General features: G+C 40.4%; 1 protein-coding gene across 15 annotated transcripts in view; it reads right to left on the reverse strand.

Annotated features, from left to right (window-relative positions):
- Nucleotides 1–14,558, reverse strand: part of ABLIM1 (actin binding LIM protein 1) — a 48,673-nt gene extending 34,115 nt beyond the window's left edge. For 9 of the 15 annotated variants that reach the window (XM_019617847.1, XM_019617843.1, XM_019617842.1 and 6 more), the window contains exons 1-5: nt 14,475–14,558; nt 10,711–10,769; nt 8,066–8,128; nt 5,516–5,563; nt 1,724–1,801 (exon numbers count right to left, since the gene is read on the reverse strand). In XM_019617847.1, coding sequence (XP_019473392.1) covers nt 1,724–1,801; nt 5,516–5,563; nt 8,066–8,128; nt 10,711–10,769; nt 14,475–14,508 — 282 coding nt within the window. In that variant the 5' untranslated portion in view covers nt 14,509–14,558. The remainder of the gene's footprint in view (nt 1–1,723; nt 1,802–5,515; nt 5,564–8,065; nt 8,129–10,710; nt 10,770–14,474) is intronic. The other 6 variants (XM_019617849.1, XM_019617846.1, XM_019617845.1 and 3 more) reach the window with 1 other exon arrangement.
- Between the last annotated feature and the right edge of the window lie 7,402 nt (nt 14,559–21,960).

The raw sequence follows: 21,960 nt of genomic DNA on the forward strand, positions 1-21,960 counted from the left end.
AACAACCACTCATGGTGATTCTTACATGATGCCACAAATCAGACAAGCAAGGACTATGATTGTTAGCAAATCCACTTTCTAAAAATAGCACAAAATCTATTTAGTTTTGACTCACCAGATATAACAAAGTACCTTAAGCCAATTTAACCCTTAATACAGGCAGGCTTATGCATTTATAATTTTTTTATAACAATCTGTTAATGAGCTGTTAATGCATGGATATTTTTAATCCAATGTAAATTACCACAGACATTTTCACAGATCTGAATGTAGGCCAACATGCTGGCTGCCACACAGACTCCACTGTTCAGCAACAGGTGAGGTTTTCTAAGCTAGAGTTTATGCAGGTGATATTACCAGCAGGACGGCAGTTCTCCAGGGCATGCTCTGTGGTTTGACGTCTGTAAGTGTGAACATTTTTATCACAATAGCTGTTTTTGGCTGTTGTTGAAATGGACTAGCATTCAGCCCAAGCTCAGAACTTGAGTTTTATAATTTTTGGTATTGTTGGTGTTTTTTCTGCATTATTATACGTATAACTAGTAAATCTGTATGCCTTTTTACCTGTACAATCTTAATATTATCTACAAATTCAGCAATTCAGTATGAAATACAAGTAACACAAAAGAACACTTGCCCTGCAGTCTTCCTTTTCCAAACAAATCTTTGTCTTTGACCCCCCCCATAATGGACTCTAACTTGCCTTCTTAACATTTTCTTCCTTAGCTTCTGTTTCTCCCTTGGATTTTGTGCAGGTTGTCTAGAGCATGTTTTACATGCTGAGAAAGATTACATGGACTTTCAAGAAACAGGGCTTTTAAATGGATGTGAGTTCTTAGAAGTGTAGGTTATATGAGTGCAAATATAGCAAAATTGACAAGGCTGAGCAGTAGTTATTCACTCAATTACAATTGATTCCATACTCTTTAGAACAGAATTAATAGATGACTTTTTTTTGACCCTACAGAATTCTCTACCAAGAAAAATGGGCACTGACAACACTGAAATGCCAGAAAAAGTAGAATGAGGAGAAAATAATTACTGCTTTGGAATTTTTAGGCAAACATTCTGCTGATGCATTTCTATCTGTCATTTCTTAGGTCACATGGGTTCAAAAGGTACCAAGAAAAGAAAAAGATCTTTTCCAAACTTAATAATTCTAAGATTCTATGAAAGAGGTGACTTGATTACTGAAGGAATCTATATCTCAATTAACCACACATGAAACAGTTTATCAATAGCCTTGCACTTTCAGCACTGTTAGTCTAATAATAACAGTAGGATGCTTAATATCCTTTTTTGTTTAAAATCCTTCCCCCTTCTTTTCCTTTCATAGCCACATCTAACTTCTAAAAATGTGGGATCAGCCAGGTTTTCTTCAGTGTGCCTGACCCTTCACCCCACGTTCTGCAGACCTCTCAAGAACTGCATATTGAAGTGCAAAGATAACATGTCTAACGAAGCAACTGATCTGTCTGTCTTCTGTGCCTCTTCACATCATCCAGTGATTTCAGAAGATCTGCTAAATGTTTGCTTGGCCTGAAGAAGCTCTGCCCTACTCTTGAAATTCTGTAGTAATAAAAATTACATGGCAATGAGAATTTTAAGAATTTAACCACTAGGATGAAGGCAATAGCATCAGCATAAAATGACTTATTTCAGCATGGAGTATTTCATGTCCAAGCAAGGGCTCAGCAGCCTATTCATCAGAAGGAATACTTACATAGATAGTGTGGCCCGGTGAGCCAGGTATACTGGAACCTGGCCTGGAATAAATGCTTTCTGATGATGTTCTGGTAGGCTGAAAAACAAATAGCAACTTTTCAGAGCCATCTAAAGCAATTAATGTTTGGTAATTTTGGATACAAGTGGAGAAATCCGCACACATCTTGAAATTAACTGTATTTAGAAAAAAACCCATCAACACAAGATCAAGCATTCTGGCAAATTCCACAGTCTCACAAGGCAAGTGGACTCTCTTTCTGCAGGAGAAGGAGTGCTGTGAGAGGTGAAGGAGGTTTTCTAAATCATAGCGTGAAAGACTGACAGCAATAATGAACAAGTCTAAATGACACCTGCCAAAGTCACTGCAAGGAGCCATACACCATACAGTTCAGAATGGTCATTTTATCAAAATGTTAGTTCACAAACAGCAAGAGAGATCAGCAGCCAGTGGTTCAGCAGCCAAAATTACTGAGAAGAGCACAGCACACACATTACTGTATTCCAGATGTTCAGTCACTGGATTTCCATTATGAATACAGAATTGTAACCAGCCTTTTTCAGTAGAAGGACCTGAAATCCTTGGAGCAGTTCCCCTATATCTGCAGTACGACTTAGACACAACCTAAGAGCTGTTGCTTGAAATCTCTTGACTCTCTGCATTGTAAGCTGATTTTTAAAGACAATGTCCTGGAAACTGAAATTCAGAACAGTCACACTCCTACAGAGTGAGAGTTGTCATATATTTAGTGGGTTTTTCAGCATTTCTTCAGCATTAAACAGACACTGACTCCCCAGGGGAAATTTTACGAGAGCATCTTAGCACTGAGACGTGGGAATCCTAAAAAATTTATAAATCTGAAAACCATTTAATTGAAATTTACAAAGGCTATTAGGGCAAGAACAAACACATTCAGCACGCAGCAGGCACACAAAGTTAACCAAACATGTCCCACTTCCACTTGTGGAGCAATGAACAATTCCTGCAAAGAATCAACTCCTTTCATAAAGTAGATGATTCTGATGACACTACTGCAGTGGGATACGATGAAGTCACTGAAAATTAAATCTTGTCAACTGTGACACTGAACTAAGGGACCTTTTGGTCACTGATTGAAGAGAAGGAAGGCTTAGCAGCTTGGCTTAGTGATTTTTCTTAGTAAACGTAGGGATTGAACACAGCGAGGCTACTGGAGCTTTTTCTTTCCTCAGCACATGCTTCCTAATTGAATTCTGAGTCTTTCTACTTTTAATTACATCCCCAGGAAAAGCAATGGACTCATCCTTATAAAAATGCCAAAGACTACATAAAATTGGATTTCTCTGACTCCATTTATGGAAATGAAATCATCGTATGCAGGGATAGTCAAAGGAATAAAGGGCTTTGAACATATTCCATCAAAAAACGTGAAGATCCAGATCAAACAGACAACAGATGTGGCCATGGAATGACGCAGCCCACCAATCCCCCCCGGAGCATGTCTGAGAATGCCTTCTCAGCTGGACCTCTGTATATTTCTTTCCTTTTTCCTCTGTAGTTGCAAATTCCTAAATCCCAAAAGGGAGCGCAGAAATTTCTCAGCTGCCCTTTGGCTCCTCCCATGATGCAATCAAAGAAAAACTAAACCAACAACAAACAATCCACTTGTTTTATGGAAATGTTAAAAGACTGAAGCTGGCTGTTGTTGAGAAACACTTCATTCCCTTCTGCTCTGCCATTTCACACTGCTGAGCACAGACACATGTAACATGTTGCTGCAGTTGCTATGGAAAGCAGTTGTTTTCATTGCAACACAAGGAGCACAGCTACAGACATGAGGTTCTGTGAGGGGCGTTTGTCACCTTCCACTTTTGGCAGACGTACTTCAGGAGTTTTGTCTGATTAATTTTCCCTCTTGTAGGAAAACAAACACAGGAGCCAGCTCCAGAGTCTCAACTCGCACACCCTCTGGGATGCACTTCTCTCCAGCTCTTTGTAATCACTTCAAAAAATAAGAATTTTTCAGTTCTAGCTCCAGCCCTGAGCCTCCCCTCTTAATGCAACTGCTAAAAACTTCTTTAGCAAAGAAAATTTCCCCTGTGCTTGTCACATCAATGACTGTACTGAACAGAGTCAGACACGGTATGAAGCCACACCCTGCTACTGTATTTCTTAGGTGCTCTTTCCAGAAATAATAGAGTGGTTGTCAGGTGGATTGGCAAGTCAAAGCACCTGCCCTTCAGCTCCTCTCTGTGCTTCTACTACAAGCTCCTCTCCACCACACCATCATCATGGCCATGAGCCAGACGTGACACTCCTCTGAACCAGTTTTCTATTTTCCCTAACTTCCTGCATATGTTAATTTAACCTCCCATCTACTCATTGCAGCCGCCACCTGACCACATGAATCCAAGCAGGGTTTGCACTCTGTGCTATCTCTATTGCCTCCTAGAACAGAATCTTGCTTGATTTCACAATATAATCCCAAAAACAGCACATGAAAGAGGGCTTCTACACCTACCCTCACCCTTGCTGCCTCACTTGGCCCTGTTTATTTGAATAAGGCAGTCTGTTTCCACTGCAGATGGCTATTTCCTATTCTGCTGCTTCCCATATGGTCTGGGAGCCTTGACAAATATGCACCTTCCCTTAAAGAAAACTGCAGAGGAGAGCTATCAGAGCACATGTTAAAACTGGAATTGTGGCAAGCCTTGATTCAACCTCTAGCTTCATTGGAGATATCACAGGAGCATCTCATGCATATATTACTTGAAGATAGCAGGTCAGGAAATGAGAGGAAACCTCCTTTAATAGGAATGCATTCCTTTAGAGATGCTTCAGTCCCACCCAACAGGCCTGGGACACCAGATCTGCATACCCTACAACTTAAGTCATCTTATTTCTGCAAGCACACCTGGTGCCTTCTTTACATGACTGCTTTTTTGTTAGGGATTTAAATACAGCTTTGTGTAATGACACCTTAAATGACAGCAATTTAAAGAAAACTTTTATTAAGTGCTATAACTATTTTTTTCTTGTACTTTGTAGCCTTTCTTCACGTTTTTTGACCATGTAAGAGTCATTTATTTTTAATTTCCTCCTCAACCCAAAAGCACGTAACACCAGTGTATAAGTTAATATGGGATGTCTGTAGCACATACAGGAAGTATATGAGTGTACATGAAAAAAAAAAACAACAATAGAAATTCAATCAATAGAAATTCAAATATATCAATCAAGACACCACTGCACAAAGGATCTAAAACACCTGTAAGACTTCTCCGAATTCTTTGGTTTAATCACAGACCTCTTATTTCAGTGGTTTTGTTCTTCATTTCATGCATTTGTCTTCGATGCAAAAGTTCTTTACCAACTTCATTCCCAGATTGTCAGAGGTAACCCCAACTCTCATGCTCCCAATGCTCATCTTATTAGGTTCACTGTGAATTTCAGCGCTCCATTACTGTATCACCCATGCACACGCTCCAAACTGATTAACTCATTATTTTAACATTAGATTGCAAAGCTTGACACGTTCATCTGCATTTATCTCAGTTTGTCATGTTATCATGCATGGCGCATCATCTAAACAAGTGAGTTTTTAACATAAAAGCATCTACGCTGGAGCCATTCACATCATCCAGTTACCGCTGCAATGTGGTGGCTGTGGCTTTTGAAAGTACAGATGTTCAGAATCATGCACTATTAAAACTCTCAAGTGCAGGCAAACAGATCAAATCTGATCCCGAGAACATCTGGCCAAACAGATGCACTGTTGTTTAACAAAGGCATCGTCAGCGTTGTCTACAGTACCTGCCTTAGTTTTTTGATAGAGTTCATTATGCAAGGCGGTGATAACAGCTGCAGAAGAACGAATACGATTTCACTTAACAACATTGAACATTATAGTTTAAACAAATTCTCTAAATCTCAGAAGTTACTGTAAGGTATATCTGTAAACAAAAGAAGTTCAGCGTGTAATTTACTCTACTTGGCAGGCACAGCTTTGCAACAGCAAGGAATGCGACAGTCCCAGTACACCACTAATGTGAGTGTCTGCTTCATCAACTACCTGGTTTTACAGAAGTAACTCAGTTCGTGGAACCACGGCTCATTATAGACTGGTTTCCCATGGATTTCAGTAATGTTCGGTGGCAGTGTACAAGACCAAGAAAGTACTTCAGTGCTACAGCATTCATTGTGCCTGTCTGCCAGTGTAACTCCTGACAAGTGTGGTACCTTCAAATGCATGGAGCCTGTCATTATTTCCCTCCCTTAAAAATTTACAGTATGTGTCCATAAAGACAAAAGTAAGGAACAGGTTTAGTTCAAACTCACACAGACGCATTTTAATCAATTACAACACATTTTTTCTTTCCTTTCTAGACAAGAAAGCCAAAAAGGAAAAGGTATTTTCAGCACAGTCACTGAAGTCACGCTGCTACCAAATATAGTCTTTCACAGAAAGTAAGTTAAGTGAAAGGCAGAAAAAAAATGAAGTGAGAAATATATAACAATGAATTCAGGGCCAAAATCCTCACGGAATTCACAGGATTTCACTCTTGGTTTTCTTCCTCAAAAAATCTTAAATAATAAGATATTTTGATATCAAATAGCAAGATTTTTTGAGATAGGTAGCAAGTATGGTTTTGAAAACCCTGAAGTCATTTTTCATCTTAAGACATTTTTCCCCATAATTAAGTTATTGAAATTTGCTGTGTTCTGCTTACATTCAGCAAACAGTTAACACCTGTAAATATGGATCTCAGTCCATAGATAGCTGTTCATGGCAAAAAGCAGCAATTATTGTACATGAAGTGTGCATTTCATTTATATTCCGCAATGCTCTTTTGTTTTCTTTCTGGCATTGCCTTTGGCATCAAACTCCTAGTTAAATGCTTGCCTTCCCCTCATTTCAGCAGTACCTCCAGTACTCAAGTTTGGCAGCTCAGAACTTTTCTTAGGTTGGCAGTCCTAAGTGCCTGACGTGTAATCACTGCATTAAATTGACATTAAAAGTGCTTAAAGTTCCATTTGAATAAGATACTGAGGATTGTCTTCTCCAGGTTACATACAACATCAAAGAGCCATCAGCAAGGTTACCATATGATGAAGATCTGCAGTAGACAAACGCCTCTCCTGTCTTGCCAGAAGAGTAAAGAGCCACCATGTTAGCAATAAAACACAGAACTCACTAGGCAGCAGGCTCACCTGAGGCTCAACATTTCTTCCTGTCTTCAGTGTTAAAGGTGGCCATAGATCTAAGAGATTATCATGTATTCTTGCTTCTGGATAAGGTTTTGTAATTTATTTCCCACTAACTGTTTGGTACCAACAGAATTCCTGAAGCATGCACCTTCCTAATGATCCAGCTATCTCCAGACATGTTCTTGCTTACTGTGTGCAAAAGGATTTTGCATCAAGCAAAACGGGTAAAATTAAAATCTAAAGTTTTCATGTAGATTAATGTCCTTGGCCCATCTTAACAGCAACAGCAATGATAGCATCTTTACTCTGCAGAAGATCACACAAAGTCAAAACCTGCTTTGAATTACACTTCATATAATCAGCATGTACATCTAAACAGAATTAAATGTTGACTGAATTTACACAAGAAGATATAATCTGACCCTAAGCTACTTCTATGCTACGGTCTACAGCACGAGAAGGTCTACCTTAATGAGCAATTAATACATAAGCACTGCTACAAAGGAGAAGAAATGGAATTAGGTGGTGTTCTCAAGTGCAGAGACCCTCATGGAAGTTTGAAAGTGGAAAGGTGGTTCAGAATCAAGAGGACAGGGAGGGCCTCTTAACATCAAATTGGATGTTCTGCTGCTTACGGACAGGCAAATGCTACTGAGCAGTGCACATGACATGTTCAAATGCAGCATCATGCAAATATTTTCTCAACTGAAGTTTTCATCTGTAGTTGACCAGTGAGTATAAAAACAAAATTGATGTAACTGATAGCAACTCTTTTTCCTAAAAAGCACAAGCTATTGTTCATGTAGTAACAGTGGTAACTATTGTTACAACAATAACTATTGTTATTACTCTTAACCTTCCCTTCAAATTCAGATGCTTTTTATCATTTTCTTATATTTCACATTTGCACTCATTTTTTGTTTCAGAAGAAAAACGTCCAATAACACAAAAGAAGCATTTCATTAAACAAAATTTAAAACATGAGAATTAACAAACACTGCATTACATGATGCAAAATACAGTCAGTGCCCAGGGTGGCAAGTGATAGTAGGGAAGCTGTGTAGCAGAAATAGTGGCAAGCACAGCAAGTGACAGTGATAAAGAATCTTCTCAGTAAAGAAGACCATTATCAACACTGAAAACACAACAGCAAACCTCTGCAGAGCGCGGTCTGCGCAGAACCAGACTCTTTGGATAAAAGAACTCAGATGAGGAATGCTGCCATGAAACAGAAAAAAGGAAAAAGAAGAGTGAAAAAGAAAGCAGTTCCCCAGCCCACTGGTTAAGCTCTTTTTCATCAAGTGACAACTTACAAATAACTAGTTGCTAGATAAAAATCTGTGTGCTATAGCCTCCGTTTCTTGCTGATCCCTGTAGAATCACGAACAAGCAGATAGCTGAACCTAAGCAATGTATATTCTAGTTATGTACATATAGCTTTACCCTCTACTTGTTTTGACTTAAAAAACCTCTACAGAAAATCCAGTGGGAGGAAGACCTTAATCAACCATTGTTTTTCTGAACTCAGTCTGAGATCTCGACCAGCTGAAATGCTGATTAGTTTATATCACAATTCAGTTACTGAGAGAAAACAGAACTGGCTGAAAGCTTATAAAATGACTTCCACAATAAAAGGGCATTTTGTTCTGCTTTGCTCCACAGAGAAAAAGGAAATCCAGCAAAGCAAGGGTGCCTTGTCAATGGCAGAACCACCCAAAAATAAAGGCCTGCCCCTGAAAGTTGTAGTATCTTGTATATTTGAGAACTGAGAAATCACATTCTGATTCTCACATCAGGTCTAAAATTATGCAGTCAAGAAACTAAAGGAATCAAACCACAGGTCATAACTGAGAAGTGACGTGCTTAAATAGCACAGTTTCCCAGTTTCATTTGTTTTTGTACCTACCTGTTTGCTATTGACCTTGTCTAAGCAAGCAGAAACAGTTGGCAAAGTCATCTAAATGAACTCTAGTGGTCAAGGGAACTCAAATTGATTTTAAATCAATCAGCACCAAAATAGGTACAGACTCTTTGCAATGTAAAGTTGAAGCTAAAAATTCTCAGTCTCTCCAGCTGGCTTCAGCACCGTGAATTTCCAACTTTAAAGACATATTAAACATCTGCATGGAAGATCTGCAGGAATAACATGATCTTGGATGTCTGTGCAATGACATCTCTTGTGTTCCCCCTTTATTGTTCTTTTTCCACTTCACTTGTCTTAAGTTTTCTAGAAAAATTATCTTAGGAAAAGTCTTGCAGGTGGATGAATTCAATTAAAATTACCTGAGAGAGAGGAGGACTCACATGCTTGAATGTCTGATGGGAAAAAGGAGAAAATATCTGAAGTCTTTGGCCATTTTAATGGGAAATGGAAATAAGCCAACTGAATTATAAGGTCAGCTCAGAGAAGGTTAATAAGGACAGCACTGTAGTCAGGAGTGCTTTGACAAGGCTCTTGGGTCCTTGCAAAAGAGAGTATTGTACCCCAACCATTCACTGCTAAGGACAAGTATTCTGTCAGTTCTGCTGGGCCAAAGCACTGTCTTACATTCTACTTGTTAAATGGAGAAGGAAATTCAAACCAGCATAAAAAGTAATATGGCAATTACTTAACATTAATAAGGAAACAATCTAATTTTTTTGGAGCTCTATGTAGCTTCTAATTACTAAGCATTGGCATAAAATACCTGTCTGCTCCTTGGGAAATGCAATAACTGTACATCTATTCTGAAAGTTATTCTGTCTCTTAAATGATAAAGCTAAAGCTGATTTACACTGTGATAAGATGGTCACCCAGAAAAGCAACTGTCAATCATCATACTGGAAGTTAGAACAGGATAACGTGCAAATAGTGGATTGTAATAGTGATGTTTGGTCCTGCTAGATCATATGATTGCCCACAGCCAGTTCTGCTCCTGTATTATGAGTACAGCCCATGCTAACATGAACTCTGCTCAAGAAAAATATATTAGTACATTACCTACATTCATAGTGAACTCTCAGAAAAGAACCTGAATCAATTTTAAAGGACTAGGCTTCCTGTGAATGACCCACAGATAGAGCACAATCCACAGGATAATTTGTGTATCTCCATGCCAGTTCCTCTCATTTTCCTTGGCTGATAGACCTTCTAGCCATTTTCCTTCTATGAAGTCTTTAATATTCTAGTCTCTAATATTCAGAAAAATTAACAGTTCAAAGGCACAACTGAGATATCAAAGAGAGTAAACTGTCCAGAAGGCAAATTAGTGAATATGGCCTTAAAATTGCCTGATGCGTGACAAAAGTGCATGAGTGCAGTATTATTCCAATCAAGGAAAGTTCTTGGTATGCTGATGTGATTCCAAGATGCCAGCCCTTCCTGGCATTCAAATTAGGATGTCTTTAGTTTGTGGTTTATTTCAATGGCAAAGGAGTTAAATGCTGTAAATAACTGCAAAGAACAAGGGATAACTATTGAGAAGTTATACAGATGTGCAAAAGTACTAAGATGCATCATAGCTCCTGCCTTGTTCACATTTTACTCCGCTGCACAATAACTCATATATGATGATCTGTCTTAGAGACAATGTCATATCTTTGTATTAGTAAATTATACCATCTTTAGGGTAACACACTGAAATGGAAGATGATGAGTTTAAAAACCACACCATTATCTTTGAAGTGCTGCCAAAGTTATTCTGCCAGTGTGATGACAGCTATGCTACAAAATGATGAAAATAAAATCACACTTTGTATACAATGTTCAGTTACTAGGTGTGTAAAATATGCAGTGTGTCATTGCCACAAATTCAGCTTACCCGTAGCTTATCTTCAGTCTTGGTGGATTGCTTACAGTCGGGATGCCAGACAGTGGAACCTGGGGGACACAAAAAATGAAAAAAAAAAATCCTTATTTAGAGGAAAGCAGATGAGAACTTAGTCATGAAAAGATAATCCCTTCACTGAATCAGACTGTGAATCTGTGCGATCTATGTGAGCCTTTCAGATTCAGTCCTAGCTCATGAAAAATATAACTGACACAAAAAAATATCCAAATCCTTGGTCCACCTACAGCAGTCTCTTGCTGGAACTGACAAAGCACTTAGTACAGCTTCTTAATTAAAACACAAACAGTTGTAAACAGCAAGGAAGGCAGACAGCACCTGCTGGAGGGACTGAAAGATGGAGGGTCCTTCTGGTAAGGATGGAGGCCAAGGGCCATGACAACCTGACCTGGATTCCCCTTATGCACTGCACCATGCATAAAAATTACAAGTCCACTACTGCTGTTTATGTTCTGTGATTTCCTTGAGCAGTAGTTGTGCTCAGTTACTGTAAAACATTACTCGTATCAATTCTTTCCTGCAACTATGCAAAATGCAATGGGAAATGTTTATTAGGAGCAAAATAGAAAACTCACAGCACAGCAGTCAGGGCTGTATCTCACCCGCTACATCAAGCTAATGAAGCCAGAATGACACACGACAGACTATGTGAAGGTATCTCTCCCAAAATCAGTGTACTGCATGCAGCACTGGCATACACATTGCTTCTGTGCCCTGCTCTATAAGGTCAGTGGCATGTGCTGCACTGGCATTTCCACATGGCATGTTCCAGTCTCGCATCCTCCCTAAGAGGCAATGTTTCTGCTGTCTGTGTTCCAAAACATGGGATTTTTCCTCACTCAGTAAAAACGTAAATATCTGGCTGTGCCCATGGGCCAGGAAGGGGCACTGCCAACCCTCCCCCAGCACTTTGGAACAGAGAGTAAACTATGGTTACTGCTAGCAAGCTGCTGGCAGATTTTTAGCCAATCTGAAATAGAGCAGAAGCTAATGCTGATTTTTAACACTGACTGCAGCTGTAGCCAAATTCAGGCTTCAATCCAGCAGCCACAAAGTCTTGCGACCCTTGTCTGCCTGCAGGAGGGGATTGACCTTTTCACTCTGTCCACAAAGAAACCAAACAAAGGGCAGTCCAGGCCTCCTGCTGGTGAGTATTAGTTCAAGTACAGCCAGAGGACACCCCACCCTTGGAGTCAAGGAGAAGGATGGATCAGGGGCTCTGGACACTTCACTCTAAGCCTTACACGACCCAGTGTAGAAGTGAAGAGCAGCAGGAATGTTCATTTCCCAGAAGCACACAAGAAAATCATCATCATCAGAAGGCTGGAGAGAACGCTGTGATTCTGGATCAGAGTCTGAGAAGTTTGGCTTCAGGTTTGAGCTGAGGAAGAAGAAACTGTGCATTTGGCAGCAGGGAATGATCGGACAACGGGGGGAAGCACACCAAGAGCTCCTCTGTCAACAAACAGCAGCTTCCGAGCCAGGACCCCACAGCGCCAACAAGATCAGGAGAGAAGCACGGGCTGTGCATTTGCAAGGGGGTTAAACACATCCAAGCACTCAGGAGGAAGCCAGTTCTATTATAAGGCTGACAAAGTGACAGCCAAAAGGTTTAGGTACAATTCTTAAATTCAGTTGTGTGACCCTGAGAAAAACGTTCTCTATTCTTCTTTTCTATTAAACCATTCCTATTGTCCAAACAAAACAAAACAAAAACTACAAAAACAAAAACAACAACAACAAAAAACCTCCCAGTGTATTTTCAGGCAGCATTTAGCACAAATTAGCTCAATTTTAGGGACACCTCTGGACAAAGGGGACAAAAAATGCAAGAGAGATCTCATGTCATATTCACGGTGGAACTTCTTTCACAAAGGTTTTTAAAATGTGAAATTCTAAAAGCCAAATCAGATAGAGTGGGCTTAAGAAGTTAAACGTAACTTTTTTTTTTTTTTACAGTGCTGAACTCTGAGCCACCCACAGCTTGTGAATTTTAACCATCCAAAAGCATCAGTGTATTTAAAAACATTTGGAACTGTGCAGATTCCCAAGCTGTACAGCTCCTCTTCCTACTGGAAACAATTCAGCAAATTGTAGCTAATCTCATTCTTAACATATGTTTGTTTGCTCACTTGGCAAACATCAACCAACATGTTCATTTATTCAATTTACCTTGCACATACCACTGATTGAACATACAGTTCTCTAAAAAGCAGTAACTCTATTACACATTGACTAAAGCCGTTTTCCTCTTGCAGGTTTGGTTTTGCACATTTCTATTACAAGCAGTTACCACAAACCTACCACACTCCTCTATTACACTAAGTGATACCAACACTGCATTTTCATGATCAGTAGGAGAATGCAATTAAAAATGAGAAGGAAACTTCATATTTACATATATTTAATCAATCGTGCACTTTTTGTTCTAGCTTCAGTGTTGTGGTGCTGTATTTTTATTACAGAGAACTGCTAGGAAGGCTGTTATTCTGCACCCTAGGGGAAACAATTTGGACAGAGTCAGCATATCCATTTCAGCTGAGAGCTTTGCTCAGGAAAGACCTTTAGGTCACCTACACTTAAAAGCACACTGAACCCAGCAAGGAAATGTTTGGAAGGGCAGTCTCAGCAATAACAACACTTGGTCAGAAAACAGCTTTATACAATAAAGCAATGCAACTTGTACTGCTCCTCCTGAGACAGAGCGAGCATGAAGAACATGAACTCAGCCACAGGAGAGGATGTAGCCAAGCAGAGAAGGATGGCAGGTCAAGGAACCAAGTATCTCTCCTCACATAACACCTAAGTAATGCTGGAACACAATCTAGCCGGTTTAAGTAGGAGCAACACCTTCTGTCTTACTGCAATCTGCAGAAATTCACACCACAGCATGACCAGTCATTGTGAATAGTTCACACCAGTTCATGCCCTGCTCCTACTAATATAATTTCTGAATTAATCTGCTCACCATGTACTCTGTACTTTAGCATTCTGTGATGCGAGGAAACTAAGATTAAAACTAATCAGGTGCTGCAGTTGCTGCTTTCAAATTAATATTTCAAATTTACCATCAGAAAGCAGTACTTCCTACCCAGCCCTCTTTCAGCTTCTCCTTGCTTTTGCAAGTAAGCACTGCCATACAACCATATATCTAATTCTGTGCATAGCTGGAATCAGATGACTCTTTACAAGGTCAGTGAGAGACGAGAAAGATGGACTGCAAGGGAGGACAAGCTATAAAATAACAAGTCAGCTTCAAAGGAATTTCTTAACAACGTTATCTTATTTTGGAATTCCTCCAGAAGGAATGTCTCCAGTTTTTCAAGAGATACTTTCATCATTTCTTTCCTACTTGTTTACAGTTCTTTCAGGTATATCAAGCAAGTTTTCTAATCCAAATACAATATACAAATTCCTGATATGTAGTTGTCCTTTCACTTTGATTTCTGGCCTGCAACTTCTGCCAACATTTCTTAATACTACAGCAAGTCAGAAAAAAATAATTGTAGCTTAACTGTTTATGTGCTACCTTCTGGGAGAGTAGGTAGCAAGGCCACCATCATGGACACTTACTACAGTGAAAGAGTCTCAAGTGAAGAAGTGTGAGAGCAATGCAGTGAAGAAAAGGCCACAGTCCTCCATGTACACATTACACAGGATAGCTACAAACCAGCGAGGTCTAGGACAGAAAAATTACAAAGTCTGACTTTCTAGTTTTGTTATAGAGACATCCTTACCTTGCAGATACATTTCTTCTCCTTCTGTGAACATTTGGTTGCACCTGCTGCATCGTGCACAGCTGGGATGATAATGCTTGTCACCTGCCTAAACAAAAGGGAAATGAGGGATCAGTACTTTGCACTGCCTTGTAAGCACTCAATCTGTTGGCAGACCACTGTCATTTTCCCTCTAGTTCACTCATTACAATATAACATTGTCTTGATGACATGATAGTAGCTAAGCATCTTCCTTACTGCTTCAATCCAGGGGTCTATTTAGAACAGTATCCTATCCTCAGCAGAAGGCAGCAGTGTCTATGTGAGGTAAAAGGACACAAGACTAGAACAGCCCTTTCTCTTCACCTTCCCATTTAGGTATCCGCACTTTAAACATAAACGGGTGAAATGCTATGTCCCAGTCCATCTATTCTCCCTGATTTTGCCCAATACACTCTTGAATCTTCACTTAAAGGTCCAAAGCAATCAACACTACACCACAGTCAGACATTTGTGCAAACCCTCTGCCTCCCCATTCTGCAGACATCATATATTTTCTCAATCACTCTGCTGTTACAGATGAATTTAAGCCACAAATGACAGTTTCCAACCTGCCACTGCATTCCTTGGCTGTTTTCCCAACGCTGCTGATATGAGCATTAATGGGGCGAGAGCTTTCCAGAGCAACTTCTGGGATCATTAACTTAATTCACAAATGCCTGACTTCAGAAGATTCGTGGGTGCAGACAGCTTGAGCTGTCTGAACTGTTAACCCAAAGATGCTAACTATCTGGATCCCGTTACACAAATCCAATCCACTGAGTCATTCTGTCTCTTAAATACATTGATACTCATACATAAACTAGGCTGATCATATTACAGGCCTACAAAGACAGGAAAAATGAGAGCACAGACATAATTTTGATTTCTTCTCCTTAGTAGAGCAAAGCAACCAATACAAACTAAGTAGGTGAAGTCCACACTAGGCTTTTTAAAAATGCTAATGAAAATGAAAATAAAATTAAAAAAACCCAACACCAACAACATCAGAATAGTGACAAGTACTGGATTCTAAAAGGCTTTAAAGATTGCATCTGACTTTCTAACAATTTAACCTTGAATGCTTCTTAAAGTATTCCCTGTGGACTGAGATGTCATGTACACAAAACACCTGTGTGCAGCATAATGCTGTGAATGTTAAATGAGGTTCAAAGGCAGTCTCCAATTCAGACAGTTCAGCACTCAGCAGGAGCCTGTGTGCTTCTCTGCACTTTCTGCCTTGCACAATCAATATCATATATACAGAGGAATAGGAATTTCTATCAGTTTGGTAAAAGAATCCCAACTTCTGAGCAATCCTGAAGTTCTTCAGCAAAATGAAGGTCAATGGATCTGTTTGTCAAAAGAAATTTCTAGCTTATTTCATTTAATGAATGCATCAAGGTTTGACATCCTGGGAACTGCTCCCTGTCAACGAGATATAAAAAATTTCTAACAGGACTGAATCACTGTTGGGAGCATCCGCTCCAAACAGGAAGGCAATGACTTAAAAATGCAACTGAAATGTGGAAACATAGAAAAAATGGAAAATATAAGAGAAATATTATCAGATAAAGCAGTAGTTAAGATCCAGGAAGAACATATACATTGGGAAAGCACCGTGGACAACAAAAACTATCACGTATTCACATTCGTACAGCTTCAGCTTCTGTTCTTCCATCCTAGCCTCTGAGGTGTGTGTTTTAGGACAGAAGGATGCATCACCCCCATGTTGTACTCAAGTGCTACACTGCATTGCCATAAGCAAAGGCTGTTAATCTTTGGATGTTGTGTGGTTACTGTAGCAGTGCCTCAGGCTTCTGATCCTTGCATTCCTTAATTTGCAGTTCATTCACAGCTTTGGTCAGTGATTTCTACTAGCATGATTGATTGATTCATCAGTCAATTACAAAGTACCAGGAAAAACCTCTGAACCTACAGGGGATGAAGTATTCAGATACCTGGTCTTATCCAGCTCTCAGGCTACTACATTCACGCTCAGTAATGTCAACGTTTCACCCCACACCCCAAAATCCCTTACAGTTACTTTACTGCATGGAATTTCTTAGCTGCAGGCCAGCTCATGCACCATGCCCCAGAAACCCAGCACAAGCACCTGCACACACAGCTCTCAGCACACAACCACAGGATTTCGAAGTCAAGGAGTGATGGCTGGACTAGATGATCTTTGTGCTCTTCTCCAACCTTAATGATATACTATGACTGCACTTTTAGACACCACCCCTTGCCTAACTCTGTCCCCCTACTTCCCACAGGGCTTTTATTTTCTGGGGGCTTGCAGAGCTCTAGCCTGATTTAACAAATGTTTTCCTCCTTGGTAAACGTGAGAGCATAAGATTTCCTATTACTTCACTTCTGCCTGCTTTTCAGAACAACAGTGAACAAGAGCCAGAAAGGACAATAACAAGAATCCCACCAGGAGCACTCACATGCCAATGGGTCTGGTACAGGAAGAACTAATTACCAACAGACATTTTTATTGGCCAAAAGACACAATTAAGTGCATTTTTGTCGCATTACATTTGCACAGCTGCATTCACTCACTCTCCATTCAAAGATATCTCAGCAATCACCTGATAAGCAGCTATTAAACATGCAGAAAGCTTTTCTAATATCATTCAAACACACAAAAAACCCTGCTATGTAGCTTAAAGTGTGCTTTAAAGATTTTATTTTTTTTTATTATAATAAAGAGGTATAATGGCTCTTTGACTGACAAATCTAATCAAAAATTTATTTCCACCGTGACTCGAGGAGGATGACCTGATTTCTTAACTCCCTTAAGGACCAAGGAGCAGCACAAAGAATAACTCAGCCTCATCTCCAAACCCCTTAAGGAATGCCATGAATTCCTGTAAAACAGGAACTGCAGCAGTAGCTGACCATTTTTCATTGAAGCTTTATTTTAATTACTCGCAGAGGTCACAGAACCCTTCACCCTGTTTGATGTTGGGGATAATATCAAATTCCATTGTTTCCTTCTCTGCAGGCTCCTGTGATCTCACAGGCGGGTGGAACAGCACAAACACTAGGAAGACCAACATTTGCTTTTAAAAACATCCTGGCCCAAGCTGTCCACTCGCTTTTCCCAGGCTCTTATCTGTCCAGCAAGTCACAAATGTCAGTGCTGAGATACAAAAATAAAAGCGCAGCTCCTCTGCTTGCAAAGGACCTCACAATCTCTACTGATTTGCTCTTCGTAGCAATGTCACAGTACCCCCAGGCCCAGCCCCCAGCAGCCCCTGCCAGCCAGAGCAGAGCAGCACACGAGGGGACGTGGGAAATGGAGCGTGAGGCCCTGACCCTAAATCTGAGTGACAACTTGCATGCAAGAGACATGGAAGACCCTCAGAGCCTTCCATTGATGGCTGTGCTCTCTCAAGCAAGCCAGAACTGCAGCTGTCCTGCTGCTATGAACGCTTGCACTGTTAATTCAGGCCTGCTTTCTGATTTTTATACAAAAATACTTCCCAGCATCCCAACAGTGACTGCCAGTGTCACGCTATTATATCCCTTAGCAGATGGACAGTATTAAACTTTGCAACTTATGAGCGTTCATTTCATCAGCATACAGTATTATTATACACATTAGTTATTAATAATAGCAATGCATTTATTAGCTGCTCAAAACATAATTTTTCTTCAGAGCAAAGACATGAGTTATGCTTCTGGCCAAATCACTTCAGGCTAGACAACTGGAATCAGTACTAGCAGCTGAGTATCAACTGGGCTTACTTTACAGCAAGGTCCCAGCCATCATTTGTGACTGGGCTGTCAGCTCTCACCTTCCTGCCGCATCCAGTGATGTGCAAAGGTGAAATATGCTTAACTACAGATTATGTTCCTTATGGCAGCCATTCATCTTGTCCTTATGGAGCAAATACACGTATTGCTTGCACACTGCTACAGTAAGAACTTACATAGTCTATACAGAAACAGCAGGAAGTTGATACTGCAAAGAAAGGGATGACACTCAACTAAGAAAGGTACCCACAGAAGCACAAAGTGACCTGTGAGAGTACTCTGGTCTGTACAGAGAAGCAAAGCAATAGCAGATACAGGTAAATTACTGATGGCCAGAATTTCTGTCATCCCCATTAGGATCTCAGGTTACATTGATGCATGGAGAAATCTAACCCCATTGACTGACCATGCAGTTAATCAGAGACTATTATATGTACTGGCTGGTATTAAGATCTGTGTATATCCTGCAAAGAAGCAAAACTGTTGAATGCACAGTGCAGTGTTCACACTGTATTCTGCCTTGTAGTGGATGGGTATGGGAATTGATGGCATCCTAACTAGTCTTGGTCTTCTCACTACTCAGCAATGCCAAAGATGTGTTTCTCATGTTTGATACTGTTTACTGGGCAAGATTTTTTAAAATTATTATTTGCTATGAGTCTACACTTACAAATTAGGAGACTTGAACAATTAGTACCTGAGAGTCTTAAAAGATACATGTACAGCTAGGCATTTGTCTGACAGATGGATGTGTTAGCAGGGGATAGATACCTTGGGGGCTGACTTCCTCCTGCTCACAGCATGAGGTACCTCTGCTGCTGGCCCAGACAAGAAGATAAACCCTTTCCTTGCAAACCTGCTGATGACTCAATGCTTATTTTGCTATCTGAATCCAACAAGTATGCTTGAATAGCTTCATGCAATATAGAACGCCTGCAAATCAAGCAAGCAGGGCCCTGGCAAATTGAGGGCCATGCTACGGGCAACAGGCACTGAGGGAGGCAGCTGGAGGACATCATTAGTAACATCCCAGAAGAAACTCTCAGGGTATCTGACACAGCCAGTTCTTCTGATCATTTGTTGTATACAAAAAATATAAAGGCAAAGCAGAAGAAAGGTTCTGTTTCTGATCATATACTGCACTGTCATTACTGTAATACTGCCAAGTAGGCATGTGGAGCTACAGATTAGGAACAACGTGAGCTGTGAACTAGAAGGACTCAGAACCCACCACTGCTCTGAGAAGCTTCAAGTGACTGGATCACAATGGAAAAGTAATTAAAAGAAAAGAAAAGAGATAATAGCAGGAAAGAGAATGAGTTTTTTGATCCCACTAAAAACAAATCCACAACAACTATGGCATCATCAACAAGTTCGACAAATTTAACCTCAAAATAAGAAGAAATTTCAATAGCAGAGGTAAATTTGAACAGCAAGGGGGTAAACCTGTGATTTTACAATCACCCTGCAGTTTTCATGATAAAGCAAGAGATTTTCACAGGTGATAAGCTTTTATTTATTTTAGAGAAAACCTCTGATTTTAAAAAGAGATGGTCAAGTAAGATGCTTTTAGCAGCCTCTCTGACCTTAAAATCCATTCCAATGGCTTTATAAAGACAGAACCCATTACACAGACTGCTCACAGGGAGCACAGGTTCAGACCAGACCAACAGAATACTTAAAGTCAGAGCTAAGGTCACACCAGAGAAATTTCTAGTAGAGTTAAGTCAGTTTGGACTGAAGATTTTCTCCTCAGTTGCCCCAGCAAAGCAGCAACACTCCCAGGACAGCAGGAGCTCCACCACTAGAAACCAGCTTCTGCTGATGTGCTTGTGGCTCAGCAGCCAGTCCAAACTCAGGAGCATAAGTCTGCGGCAAGGTGAGCTGCATCAGGACCTGAGCTGCTGCTGGGGCTGCACCAGGGGCTCTGCAGAATGGGCCTGGCTGGGAGAACAGTCCTGCGCAGGGCTCAGCAAAACTCTTGCCAGCCTGCTCAGTGGACAAGTGCACTTCCTGTTGATGGAGCATGTAAGAGTGTGAGATGGAGCAGCTTACCATGGATCGAAATTATCACTTGCAGCAGAACCAAACAAAGAATTTCATTCTCAGTCAGAGCCCTACACGACCATTGAGCAGCACACTACTACACCCAATGACTGTAGATGACTTTCTTGTTAATCTAACACAAAAACGTCTTTCCAGTTTTCTGTCAGTAGGTCGCTGGGGAGCCATACAAGTTCTGGCATGCAATTCAGCCAAGCTTTCTCTCTGCTCTGATGTCTGCATTCAGTTCAGAGGGAGTGTCCCAAAAAAAAACCAAAAACCCAGAGAAATAAAAGTTAGGAAGGCCAAAGGAGGGGGAAAAGAAATTAAGCATGAGGTCACACACAGTACATCAGTAGATAATAACAAGAGAACATAAAACAAAGGTAGCCTGTAAGAAACTATGTAGAAATAAAGCACTCAACATATGCTTGTTTGTACCTGGTAGATTTCCTGATTATTCTAACAGGAAAATATACCGGGACTGAATGGAATAAGGATTATTTTTTTTCTTTAGGGAACTATAGTTTGCTTTTGTAGCCAACTGATGCCAGGTGGCATTGCCAGTGGAGCACTCTGGCCTGTACTGCTATAAAAAGTATTAAAAGTGCTTTATCCTAGGTTAACTGCAATGTTACCTGCTACCTGTGCAAGCATACTTTTGAATCCTACCTGGCATGAACAACACAGCAGCGTATGCTCATCAGAGCCAAAATATAGGAATTTTACTCCCTACATGGCGTCCTTCACTCCCATATCAAACCAGTTCCTACAGGAAAACTATTCCAACAAATTAATCATGACAGAGCATATTAATATAGTAATGAACAGGACATAAAGTAAAAAGGGATGTCTAAATTTGCTGCCATTCAAGTTTCATTTGGGTACAGCATCTCCAAAACTGCCCCAAAAGCAGCAGTTCAAGCAGACACGTAGAGATGTACTTCTCAGCAGCGCCCTTGAAGTTCTTGCTGCCCTTGTTCTTACTCTCCACACTGCTCAGAAAATAACAATTTTCATCCAGGACATAACTACTTTACAGAAACAGATCCATCTATACATGTAACAAATCTCTCTCTCCAAATCCTAGGTGTAAAAGTCAAATGCTTAACATTCTGACTCACACCATGTGCAATTAAATCCTATTGATTTTATGCCCCAGGTGATCACCAAAGCACCTGTTCAGTAAAGACACTCAGCTGTTGATTCTCCAGACTTCAAAGTCCTTATTTATTTATTATTTTTATGAAGGAATTATCCTGACTCAGCAAACAGGAGAGAGAACTGATCCTCACAGAGGGGAAACAAAGCGCAATACAGCCAGTTACAAACGTGTGACAATCACAGACTTGCCCCAACAGGCTCTTCTTTACCTCTTCAATTTCAAACCTGCTCCAGCTGCATTCTTCCCACCAATTACTTTTTACTGGGGACAGGTGTATGTCCTATCCTGCTCTTCTACAAGTCAGCAGCAAACTCTCCGCCGATAGCAGAATTTAAAAATGAAAGACCACAATCCTGCAAAAATCTTTCATTGTGATCTCAGGTAAGGAAAAGCAAAAATTAAACTGGCCAAAGTAACTTCAAAATAGGAAGGCTGTGGATGCCCCATCGCTGGAGGCAGTCAAGGCCAGGCTGGATGTGGCTCTGGGCAGCCTGG

The sequence above is a fragment of the Meleagris gallopavo genome, chromosome 8 (genome assembly GCF_000146605.3).
Source record: "Meleagris gallopavo isolate NT-WF06-2002-E0010 breed Aviagen turkey brand Nicholas breeding stock chromosome 8, Turkey_5.1, whole genome shotgun sequence".
NCBI lineage: Eukaryota > Metazoa > Chordata > Aves > Galliformes > Phasianidae > Meleagris > Meleagris gallopavo.